The sequence below is a fragment of the Candida jiufengensis genome (assembly GCF_024610255.1).
Source record: "Candida jiufengensis strain CBS 10846 chromosome Unknown scaffold9, whole genome shotgun sequence".
In the NCBI taxonomy this organism is placed as follows: domain Eukaryota; kingdom Fungi; phylum Ascomycota; class Pichiomycetes; order Serinales; family Debaryomycetaceae; genus Lodderomyces; species Lodderomyces jiufengensis.
In genome coordinates this window covers 129,616-141,629 of record NW_026261554.1, presented here as the reverse complement: position 1 = coordinate 141,629, position 12,014 = coordinate 129,616, and the positions used below count along the sequence as shown (strand labels likewise).

General features: G+C 28.7%; 6 protein-coding genes across 6 annotated transcripts; 4 read left to right on the top strand and 2 right to left on the bottom strand. All coding sequences in view use genetic code 12, as the record gives it.

Annotated features, from left to right (window-relative positions):
* Window positions 1-667: 667 nt before the first annotated feature.
* Window positions 668-1,363, top strand: KGF54_000050 (uncharacterized protein; the record flags this gene model as incomplete). The annotated part of the gene is made up of 1 exon (XM_051765759.1): window positions 668-1,363. One exon carries the CDS (start codon window positions 668-670, stop codon window positions 1,361-1,363), a length of 696 nt encoding a protein of 231 aa, XP_051622665.1.
* Window positions 1,364-1,998: 635 nt separating this feature from the next.
* On the top strand, window positions 1,999-2,679 carry KGF54_000049 (uncharacterized protein; the record flags this gene model as incomplete). The annotated part of the gene is made up of 1 exon (XM_051765647.1): window positions 1,999-2,679. One exon carries the CDS (start codon window positions 1,999-2,001, stop codon window positions 2,677-2,679), a length of 681 nt encoding a protein of 226 aa, XP_051622664.1.
* Window positions 2,680-2,739: 60 nt separating this feature from the next.
* KGF54_000048 (uncharacterized protein) lies at window positions 2,740-3,585 on the bottom strand (the record flags this gene model as incomplete). The annotated part of the gene is made up of 1 exon (XM_051765536.1): window positions 2,740-3,585. The coding sequence occupies one exon, from the start codon at window positions 3,583-3,585 to the stop codon at window positions 2,740-2,742; it is 846 nt and encodes a 281-aa protein (XP_051622663.1).
* Window positions 3,586-3,805: 220 nt separating this feature from the next.
* Window positions 3,806-5,332, top strand: KGF54_000047 (uncharacterized protein; the record flags this gene model as incomplete). The annotated part of the gene is made up of 1 exon (XM_051765426.1): window positions 3,806-5,332. The coding sequence occupies one exon, from the start codon at window positions 3,806-3,808 to the stop codon at window positions 5,330-5,332; it is 1,527 nt and encodes a 508-aa protein (XP_051622662.1).
* A 1,951-nt stretch (window positions 5,333-7,283) lies between these two features.
* Window positions 7,284-7,664, top strand: KGF54_000046 (uncharacterized protein; the record flags this gene model as incomplete). Its single annotated transcript, XM_051765315.1, has 1 exon — window positions 7,284-7,664. The coding sequence occupies one exon, from the start codon at window positions 7,284-7,286 to the stop codon at window positions 7,662-7,664; it is 381 nt and encodes a 126-aa protein (XP_051622661.1).
* A 129-nt stretch (window positions 7,665-7,793) lies between these two features.
* MHP1 (Mhp1p) lies at window positions 7,794-11,795 on the bottom strand (the record flags this gene model as incomplete). Its single annotated transcript, XM_051765204.1, has 1 exon — window positions 7,794-11,795. The coding sequence occupies one exon, from the start codon at window positions 11,793-11,795 to the stop codon at window positions 7,794-7,796; it is 4,002 nt and encodes a 1,333-aa protein (XP_051622660.1).
* Window positions 11,796-12,014: the final 219 nt, after the last annotated feature.

The window sequence follows — 12,014 nt, the reverse complement described above, 5'->3', positions numbered from 1 at the left end:
AATTAAGTTAATAGTCCTTTAGAGTTCAAATAATAGTAAATAACATCAACCACAACCACATTGAATCATGAACCATACACATTTTGATTCTTTAAATTTACTACTTTGTTCTATCTTCAAAAGATCACAGATATTTCGTCATAATGACCATGTTAGTAGAGATATTTAGAAGATCAAAATTTCTTGGAAAATGCAAAGCCATAACTCAACTTTTCAGGGATCATCTATCCTCATTTTTAATCTTTAAAGTGAAAAGAATTGATAATGTGTTCGAAAATTTTGTTGATTTAAGTATCCACCTCAATTTAAACGGAGTTGTGGAATTTTTTGAGTGCAATTGAAGTATGGTGGTGGTTTTTTGGTTTAATAGTTGAAAATTTAATATCTGATTTGGTGATGTGTATGTTAAATTTTGCAACCAAAATTCCACACTTTTTTTTCGCAGCCATTTTTTTTTACTCCATAAAAATTTCCACTATACAAAATGTATGCTCTACAATATACTTCTAATGAGGGACCACTATTTCTTAAACATTCAAGTAGTCAAAAATAAAATATATAAAGAGGTGAATCAACCCTGAATTTACCCATTTTTTTTTTCATATTCATTTTCACTTCACAACTATCTACAGCTCAATTTACTATTCACTATTCTACTCAATTCGCTATGAAATTTTTAACTGCTTTAGCTTTCCTTGGTTTATCATGTATTGCTCAATCTTCATTAATTCAAGAACGTGGTGATTATGGTGACGATGATTATGAAAAACATTATCCAAGTAAAACTTATGATCCTTATCCAGTTGGTGTAACTGATTTCCCAAAAAAATTTGCAATTGGCGCAAAAGTTGATGGTAAAATTTATATTGTTAATGAAATTGATGATGGTCAAATTGAATTTGGTCCTGATGAATATAAAAAACCAAAAAAAAAATGGTCAAAACATCCAAAAAAAAAATATTCAAAACATGATTGGAAAAGAAGTGATGATGATGAAGATGAAGATGATTACGATTCAGATGATGAAGATTATTCCGGTTCAGACTATTTAACTTTTAGTTATTATCAAGGATTAGCATGGTTCAAATTAAAAAATTCTGTTTTAACTGATAAAAAAGGTAGAATTGGAGAAATTGTTGCAAATCATCAATTTCAATTTGATGATGCTATTCAACCAGATGCTCTTTACTCAAAAGGTTGGTCAATTGTTAAAAAATATGGTTACTTGTTATTAGCTATTAATGGTAAAACCAAATTTTATGATTCAGCTGTTGATAGTTACGGTCTTTACAAAGTTTATGATGAACCAATTACAAATGAATCAAGAGAAATTAAATTGATTGTTATTCCCCTTCACTATTAAAAATTTTATTGGTGTAAGCTAAAGAGTTGAATTGATAGGTGTTATTAATCTAGTTGCTGCTTTTATATTTTTATTGGTTTTTTTATTTATTTGTTTTTTGCTATAGCAGTGTGGTTGAATTTTCCCTGGCTATTATTTGTTTCAGTGTCGTTGTTTGATGTTTACAATTTTCGGTTTGACAAGTTTGATACTAGTCATAATTTTTTTATTTTTATCTAGTTCTTTCATTCTTTAGCTTAAATATTAAATACATACATAATAACACCTAAATTAAAAAATCTTAGTAGATCTGATTGTCTAAATTACTAATAACGTTTGATTCTAATATCTTACAAATCTCTATAATATGGAATTATGCGATAGCTACCAAATTTACCCCAAATTTATCCGCCCCCAGATTTAATAATTTTTTAAATATCCATAATAAATCACAAGATTTTTAAGTTTTTGATATAATAAACTCAACTTTAGAATTAACTTTTAATTGTTGAATTTGTTTCCCGTCATCCTTAATTACAAGTATAAAGCCAATTCTTCAATTGAGCTTTAGAATCATTTAGTTATCATCTTTTTTTCCAATTTTAAATTTCATCTAGTTACTCCAGTATTATCCGAAAATCATTATACATATCAAAATGTCAGATCCAAGTGCAAGAATCATTTCTCATATGAATAAAGATCATCAATTATCTTTAAATGATTATGTTATCATATACGGTTCAGTTAATCCAAAATACTTAGTTGAAGACTCAGTTCAAATCACAAAAGTTGATACAGATCAAATCGTAATTGAGTATGATGTTATTAAACCACCAGCAACAAGAACACTAGCTCTTTATTGGTCAGATGCTAAAGAAGATTCAAATTTAGAGGTTAAAGAATATTCAGATATCAAAGGGAAATTAGTATCAATGGCAAAATATTGTGCTGCACAACAAGGATATGCAGTGAAAAAGATTACAAAAATTGTTGGACCTAATATTGTTGATTTTGTAATGTACCCTGCTTGGATTGTATTAATATTAAATGCTTATAATCCTTTAATTTTAAAAAATTTGTTTGCAAACGATCAATTATTTAATAAAATTATCAATTATTTACCATCAATTGCATTTTCAATTTATAAATTTACTGAAACGCATGCTTTAAAAATTATTTATGCTTTAGCTGCTGCTCATTTAGGTGAAGTTAGTTTTATTACATTACCATTATTGAAAAAACATAGAGCTCCTACTAGGGTTAAATTAATTTATTCTATTATGAATTTTATTGAAGGTTTTCCAGTTTTATTAAGATTAAAAAAATTAACTAAATAAATTAAATTTAGATTATATTAGACGATACAATATACAATGCTTATGAAGCCCATTATGACATTATTTTCGTTTTTTGGTTATTACTTCTTCCTTAACTTCTTCTAGTGATCTTTTATTGTTGCCGTTTTCAAGATCTTCAAGATCACTTAAATCCAATTCTTCTCCTTCTGAAGTATCCTCCTCGTCATCCTCTTGATCATCACTTAAAGACAAAGCAATTGTATAATACTTCAACGCGTTTACAAATAAATCATTCGCTATTAAATTAGCTAAATCTTCACCATTTCTAAATTCTTTACCAGGTTTTGAACCAGTCCATGAAAACCATGAAAAAATTGACTTCATACCTAGTCTATACTTTTTCTTATCTTCACTGGACATTTGCTTACCTTTTGAATTTTCTTTCAACAATTGAGGATTAATTTTTTTCAATTCTTGTGGCCATTGAATTGAAACTGGTGTTGACTTTAGACTTTCTTCTCCATTTTCGTCTATCACAATCTTAAACTCTTTTGTGATGGATTGCTTTGGTAAGTACGGATTTTCACCGAATCCAATCGTTATATTAAAATTTCTAGGATTTAATTTATCAGTTTTCGTTTCATCAACAATTGGATAGTTTACATAAACATCATCGATATATTCTAAATATTTTAAATCATCAGGACTTATATAATCAACAAAATCATCATTTTCTGCTAGTATTATGTACCAAAATTTTTCAATTTCTTTTAGTATTTCTCTTCTTTTGTAGTATAATGGTTGAGCTTTTTTAATTCTTATAATATCTGATTCAATTTCTGCCTTGTGCATTTCACCTTCCCATGATGCAAGTTTTTCTAATCCAACTTGTAATTTTTTTGATGACTCTTCTAGTAAGTCAGATTGAGCATTTGACTCTGACATTATTATAGTGCTTGGTCGTTGTTGATTGTTTCTTTTTTGTTGTTGCAAAAAAATAATAAATGTGTTGTAAAAAATACCACACGATAAGATTTCAATATCAAATTATAGAAAGAACAGTAAAATCTAAATTATACACTAAAGACCATTAGATAGTTAATGTTTAATCCAGTTAGCTAGAAATAATTATTTAATAACTACATCGAATCAGGCTTATAAAATTATGGTCAATGAAGATGAAGTAATCTCGAAAGTCTTTTTAGCAATTGATAAAACCAAAGGTAACATTTCAACATTCAAAAAATCCATATCAGACGGTGAATATACCAAAATACAGCAACCTTCAACATTTCTGAGACTACTAATATGGAAATCAATATTGATACTAGATACTTTAAAAGTAACAGCATGGGAGTCTAAATTAAATGATTCAAGAATTATATTTCATCAATTGATAATGAGAGACGATTTAAATATACCTTGGCATGAACTAGATGAAGATTCTTTATACTATCAAAGTCATGATATTAAAAGAAAATCAAGTATTAATAGGAAACTGTCATTACGTGGAACTAAAAGTTTAAAACAAAAATCTCAAAGAGAACATGTTTCTGAAGATCCATTAGGTAATTTAACAAGTCAACTACAGAATCATAGTTTGGAAAATGAAAACGTAGAGTTGCTACAAACTATTATACTTGATATAGAAAGATTGTTTCCTGGAGATTCATTTTTCAATGATTCAACTAATCCAAATTTACTATATATAAAGAAACAATTGATCGAAATATTATATGTTTGGTGTAAATGTAATGAGTCTATTGGTTATAAGCAAGGTTTTCATGAGATTTTGGGATTAATTTACAAAAATATTTACCTAGAGTCAATCAATTTTGATATAAGCGATCCAAGAAATAGTAAATACTCAAACGATGAATTGGCAGTTTTAAGTCTATATAACAAAAATTTCATTTGTCATGATTTATTCATAATTTTCAATAAGTTTATGCTATCAAGTGGCATACTATCAAACTTTTTTGAAACAGAAGCCAAATTAACAAAACTGATAGAGTTATTCAACATCTATTTAATGAAAATTGATCAATTTGTATACTACACATTAACAACAAAACTAAAATTAGATACCCAACTATGGATTATAAGATATTTGAGGCTTATACTATCAAGAGAATTAGGTAACGATATGGAATTAACAAATTTATTGTGGGATAAATTAATATCCTCACAATCAACAGAATCGAAAGAACTATCAAATAAATTACCGGAATTAATAATGTTTATAACAATAATACTTTTAATTCAACAGAAGATGGATATAGTAACTTGTGATTTCAGTGAATGTTTATCATTATTATTACATTACCCAATAGCTCATTTCAAATCATCATCAAAAAGAGATTCATACATTCAAAATTTATTCAAAGACGCACAAAGACTTTATGAAAAAAGAAACGACGACCTAAAACTATACGAGTACGGAAATAAACTTAACATAAAGTACAATCCAAGTTTAAAGATATCAATGAATTATCATAGAAATAGTGGTGAATTAAGTGATACTAGTAACAACAACAGTGCTCGTTCAAGTATTGATTCAATAACATCCATGAAAAAGCAACAGACACCTCCAAAAAAGGTAAATGATCGTAACGAGCAAATGAAATTTGAAAAGACAAGGTTAGAAATGAGATTAAAGAAGAAAGCTCAATCTTTAATGCAGAATAATTAGATAAAGAAATGAATAAAATAGATAAAGTTAAAACAAAGCATTTTCTTCACATAGGTTCGATCTACAAGACTGTACAAGAATTTTTAGTTGCTCTTCATTTGGTCATGACTTTCTTTTCATCTGACAAGAGTTTTTTGAATTCTTTACTGGTTTGTTTCATACGTATTGTGTGTAGATAGTGTAAATTTAGGTTGGGTAAATAATTACCGCAACACGTGAACGGAGTTATATACCCCCTTTTGTGTCATTTGAACCTGAAAATTGCATTTTCTAAATTGGCCCATATCTCCTTAACCATTGAAGTTATACTAGATTTAGCGTTTTTATTAAGCTAGTAGAATCAAGATCTAACTTTTGAACCCAATTTTAGACCTTTAGCTGCTCATTTGAGAGAGTTAGACGTTTTGCTCAATATCTCAACGACTAAAACTGATCCTTCAAGAAGACCTAGTGCATTGTAAAGAAGAGCTGTAAGGGTATCTGAATATGCAATAAAAGTATTTAGAGATAAAAAAGTGAAATGTCCGGGCTCAATTTGGAAAATCCTCAAATTTTACAGGGGGTAGATTTACAGACTGTTTAGCCATATTGCGAACTCTGAGTACCATCAAGAACCAATAGGCAACATGTTTGCATCACTTCAGCACATTGTGATCCAATTTGTGCTCTTTTTGCTAGTACATGTTAATTTATTCTATTGCTCACAGCTGTAAACTCCCCCTGTTTGAGGATTTTTTAGGGTACGTCATTGTGATCAAGTAACAGTGGTTCGTTGACTGTTAAATAATGTAATATCAGTTGCTTTAGTATAATGCGTTATCATATTCTTAATGTCTATTTCAGTTGTGACTACTTTTGGTGTTAATTATTTGCAACTTTTTTGCCTGCAAAATGCACGTAGACAATAAGATAATTTGGTAGCATCTTCTGAAACATTTCTATATTTTCATGTCATAACTTTTTAGTTGTCAGTTTCTAAATGATGCATGTCTAGGTATTTTTAACCAGTTTTTCAATCTTATTGACCACTTTCCTATTTTAGTGGCCAGTGTCAAGTTAGTCTGAGACCGGTTTGTGTCCAGTTTGTTGCATTTGTCCTATCTCTTTAGTCTTGTCAATTACATTAAGTATAAACTGATAATATGAAATGAACTGAACTAAAGTTGAATCAAAATCAGCTTATCTATCTCTACCAAATAGCCTTCCAATTCTCAGTCACGTATTTCAAACACCAAAGTCAAAAAGGGTTGTCAAACAATTATCCAAAACACCAAATATCTCACTTGCTTTACTCCAGTGTCTAATTCAAATCATAGTCCAGTCAGTTAGTTAAGTTTGTCTCCAAAGATGGTTTCTAAGTTTGATAAAATCATTAATTTGATCATTGGGTTGGAAAAACGTCTCAGGTAGTCAACTCAGGTAAATTTCATACTTCTGTAAGTGAATTGTCTCACAAGTATTTCTCAATCAATAATGAAACTAGAATTTTGAAGTTAGTAAATAAATAAATAAATATTTCTACAATTGTATGGATAAAAGTAGTATGGATAAAAGTAGAATGGATAATTGTAGAAATTGGCGATTAATTGGAGAAAGAAAAGGAAACAAAATCAAAAAAAAAGACAGCCTGATCTATATATTCTTAAATGGCAAAATGTTTGTTATGCTGCAAAAACTTATTACGTAAGTTATGAGAAAAACACCGACAGTGTCATTTTTTAAAGTTTGCGACTTTATGTATTTATGCGACGGATACAAAATTATATTTATAAAAATGAAAAAGCGAAATATCAATATGAATAATATTACAATTCAGTTTACAGTCATTAAAAAGTCAACCCTAGAAATTTCTCATTTGCATTCACAAACTTAACCCCCATTTCAAACAGGAACCACCACCACCACCACCTGATATAGTAAATAGAGAAGCACCTAATATACTAAATAAAAAATGGGTAAAAAGAAATCAACAACAAGAAAACCAGCCAAAAAAATAAAACAAGTTCTTGACGTTCAATTCACTTGTTTATTTTGTAATCATGAAAAATCAGTAATATGTAAATTAGATAAAAAAAATCTATTAGGAGAATTACATTGTAAAATATGTGGACAAAATTTTCAAACTTCAATACATAGTTTAAGTCAACCAGTTGATGTATATAGTGATTGGATTGATGCTTGTGAAGATTTAGCTGAAGAAGATAATGGTGGGGAAGAAAGTGTGCAAGAAGAACAACAAGATGATGTATTTACTGATGATGAAGATGCTAATAATGGAAATTCAAATAGAAGGGATCCTATACTAGATTCTGATGATGAGGATGATTACTAGGATGATTTATAGGTGAAGAGTTTTAATTTATACATTGTATTATTAGTATTTATTATTATTACTCACTAATTAATTGAAAAACTTGAGTGTCTAAGACCAGTAAGAAATAGCTCTTTGTTCAATTTATATTTATGTCGTTAATTTGTTTAATACTTCATCATAAGTTTCATTAATTGTAGAATCAATTTTATCAACTGATTCGTCATAATTATCATCATCGTCATCATTCAAAAAACATACAGGTTTCTTTAAATTATCGTTATTGGTTGTATTTGTCTCATTATTTGTATTCTCATTTTGCTTTTTATCAGTTGATAATTTCTCCAATCTCAGTTTAATCTCTTCAATATTCAATAAATCATGATCTTGTTTATCATTACTTTCATCACTTTGTCTCTTGATGGTATCATTTTGATGGAAAACTTTCTCCAAAGATAATCCTTGATCTCTTAAATTTCCTAAATATTCAATGATTTTATCTAAATCACTAAGCTCAATACTCATTAATTTTGTTCTTATATCTTCACCAGATATATTATAATTAATTTCACTTGGTTTATGATAATCTTTTAATTTTGATAATTTTAAAACTGAACCTTCTTGTCTATCTAAATTAGCTAAATTTGTTCTAGAGTTGGATTTTGAAACTAATGGTGATTTACTTCTAGGTATGGAGTTTGTTGAATTTGTAGGTGCTAAATGTGTGTGTTGTTGTTCTTGATCTTCTATATTTTTGTCAGTGTATGAATTACTTCTTGCTTCTCCTTCTCCACCTTTAAGTAAGTACATGTTGGCCCTTGTTGTTGATTCTGTATTATAATTTGGATCAATTAATTGTAAACCCTTTTCGATACTTGCATCTATGAAAATAAAACGTATCAACATTTCTTTACCATCTAAATCTAATGCGTTTTTTAATTGTAAATTATTAAGTTCGTCTATTGATTCTTTTAATTCGTGTCTTATAGATTGAGCTTTTGCGAAAAATTTAATAACTTCTGGTGATGATAAATCTAATTTTTGCTGTGATTTTAGTGAAAGAATTTCTTGTAGTTGTTCAGTTAATGAATCAGATTCCTTTTGTTTTTCAGATAATATAGACAATGAAGTACCTGAACTATTTGGATTAGTTGAATTTGAATTGTTGTTTGCAGTGTATAATAATCTTTCCATATTTCTCATAGTATATAAACCAATTCTTTCCTTGAAAAATTCTGGGAAATTGTCTGAATTACAATCCAAATTGATCAAAGATTTTGAATTTTTAGTAGCGTTAACTAATGCACTGGCCGCGGTGGGGTCTATATGATTACCTAGTATTGAAAAATAACCCAAATTTTTACAAAATGGTAAAACTTTTGCAATTTGTAGTATGGATTGTGAATTGAAATTTTCATTTTCTAAATGTAATCTTACTAGTTTAGGGAACAAGGGGAATTTTGACGTAAAGTATTGAACTCTTGAACTTTCAACTGAATTCTTATATTCAATTTCTGAGTTCTCTGTTGTGCTAGTTGCTGCAGTGTCATTATTAAAAGTTCCAAATAATCTTTGGTTGTTTGATAAATCAAGATACTTCAAATTTGGTAACTTCAACAAAACTTCCTCAAACATTTCTTTAATTGAATCATTGAAAACAGCATTTGTAGAATTAAAACTTAAAAATGTGATAGTTGATTTATTGATTTTTTCCGAAAAATCAGGTCTTTTAGTAAAATCCAAAAATATTTTTATCATTTGTGAACTTGAAAAATCATTATACCCTAAATCCAAACCTCTCGCAAAATCTTCAAATAACCAATGATTTACAACTATACTTAAATGTTTTGGAGTTAAATTATTAAACGCAAGACCTAATCTTGATGTTCTTTTCAGTACTGCTAATTCTATAAGGGATTCAAATATTTCGACATTTGTAATACAACAACCAGTTAAAATTAAGTCTTCAATCCCACCTCTTGCTACTAATGTTGCAACAAATAATGACCAATCCATATCTGATCTATTGTCTTTATTACATGTCATTCTTGTTAATTGTTCTTCAAATTTATTTGTTTCTGTTGTTACTTTCTTCTTCTTCTTTTTCAAAACATTAACTGTTAGACTCTGACATTGAGTAATATCTAATCTATTGAGTACTGTATTTCGTGACAAGAACCAACATAGTAAAGACCAACCTTCTTGATCAATTGGTGTATTTCTTAAACTTAGTTTCTCCAATTGCTTCTTAGCACTCATTGCAGATAACAATATTTTAAATTGTTCAACAGTTAAATTTACACCATCTAAAGAAACACAAATTACGGGAGCTATTCTCAAAAAATCAGCAAAAGTTTGAATTTCAATCATCGTTGGAGTAGGATTTCTTAATTGTAAAACAGGTAATGGTGCTAATGAACCAGGTGGGATTTGTTTTAAAATTGCTGGAATAGGTAATATTTCTCTTAAATGACAACATCTTGAATACATAGTATCTAATGCCATTTTTTTTACAGGGCCGGAGTAATAATTTGGAGCTGATTGATGATGAACCATTGGTTTGTCTATTGCTATCGCTTTTGCATGTGCGCTAACCTCTGGTTCCTCTGGTTCATCTGATGATGTTGTTTTTTCATCATCTAAATCTGTTGATTCTTCATCATCTTCGTCATTATTTTCATTATTATTATTTTCTTCTTCTTCCTTTTTAATATAGCCTAAAGCACCTGTTCCTCCAACTACTATACCTCCACCTTTACCCATTTGTGATAATTCCATTGCTTTTTTATCTTCTTCTGTTAAAGGGTTTATTCTAACTTGTCCATTATTTAATACTTCAACATTACCTTTTCTTGGATGTCTCGATGGGATTTGTTGTGGTGGATCTATTAAAAAAGTTGAAGAATGGAATGCAACTCTCTTAAGAGGTTTTAATCCCTTGAATGAAGGATCTTGTTCTAATGCTGAATCTATTGGTGTGTTAGGCAGTGTTGAAGAATTTATTGATGAAGTTGAAGTATTTGGTTGTTCTTGTTTCAATGAAGCTTTTCTTCTAATAAAGTTGGAAAGTCTTGTTGAATTTGATTCTGGAGCTTGAGTTAAAGATGTTACTGGTGATATTGGTCTTTGATAATTTATATTATCATAACCATTTACCAAAGCACTTGGTAATGGACATTCACTATGATTTGAACCCATTGATGTTGTAGAAGATCTTCTTGACGCTATGGATGAACGTCTTGAATCTCTTTGTTTATAAAATTTTATATATTCTTCTAATCTTGAATCTGGATTTGATTTGGTTGATGCTGGTACTGACATTGTTCTTTGAAGATGATTTGGACGATCGAAATAAGATGATATTTCTTGTTGATTATCAGTATCGACTTTGTGCTCTATTGGTGAACTTGGATTACTAGTGTTGTTATTATGGTGGTTCATATCATAATTAGACTTGAATAAATTTGTATCATGCTTCAGTATTGGTATAGAATTGGTTGACACTGATTCATTAGAATCTTTACTAAATTTACCTTTTAATTTCGAAAATAATCCACCACTACTTTTCCTTCTAGTTTTTTGGAAAATACTATTACTTCTATTACTATTATTGCTATGATTATTATTATTATTATCATGAGATTGATTTGACGCTATATTTTCTTCTTGTATTGGTGTAATTGATGGTTTTGATTTTGAATAAATTGCATCATTTGAATTTGATATTGTTGTACTTAAATGTGCATTAACAGAATGAGAAGGTGAACTTGGAGTATCATTATTTGTCTGAGTTATAGCAGGTGAAGAGGGCGGCGATTTATAATTGGTTCCATCACTATTCCCTGTTGTTATTTTATTAGCAGTCGATGAATTAAAAGCTTGATCCATTGAAGAATCTCTCATAAACCAATCAACATCAGTATCTTTAACTCCTTTTGTATAAACATCAGTCTCTTGTTCTAATTTATCTCTCATTTTATCAATTTCTAATAAATTATTGGTTAATGTTCTAGTTAATGAATTTTTATTCCCATTTTCTTTACTTGTTGAATTGTTTCTTGATATTGAAATTTTGGGTTTCCCCACTTCATCATTTGATATTGAATTATTTAAATTTGAATTATTTGATCCATTTATAGACTCATTATTCATTTCTTCTTGATATTAGTTTGTGCCAGATAATTGAATTCATAAGTTAGTTGGTTGAATAAGAGTGTAAAACTATGATGTTATCTTTATTATTGTTGTAAATTCCAAACGATAATTTAGTGAGAATTTGTGGAGATTGTTGTTTATTTTACTATGTTATTTTTATTGATATCTCCAACAATGGTGAATTGAAGGTGGTTTATAATGAAATCTATAACAAGG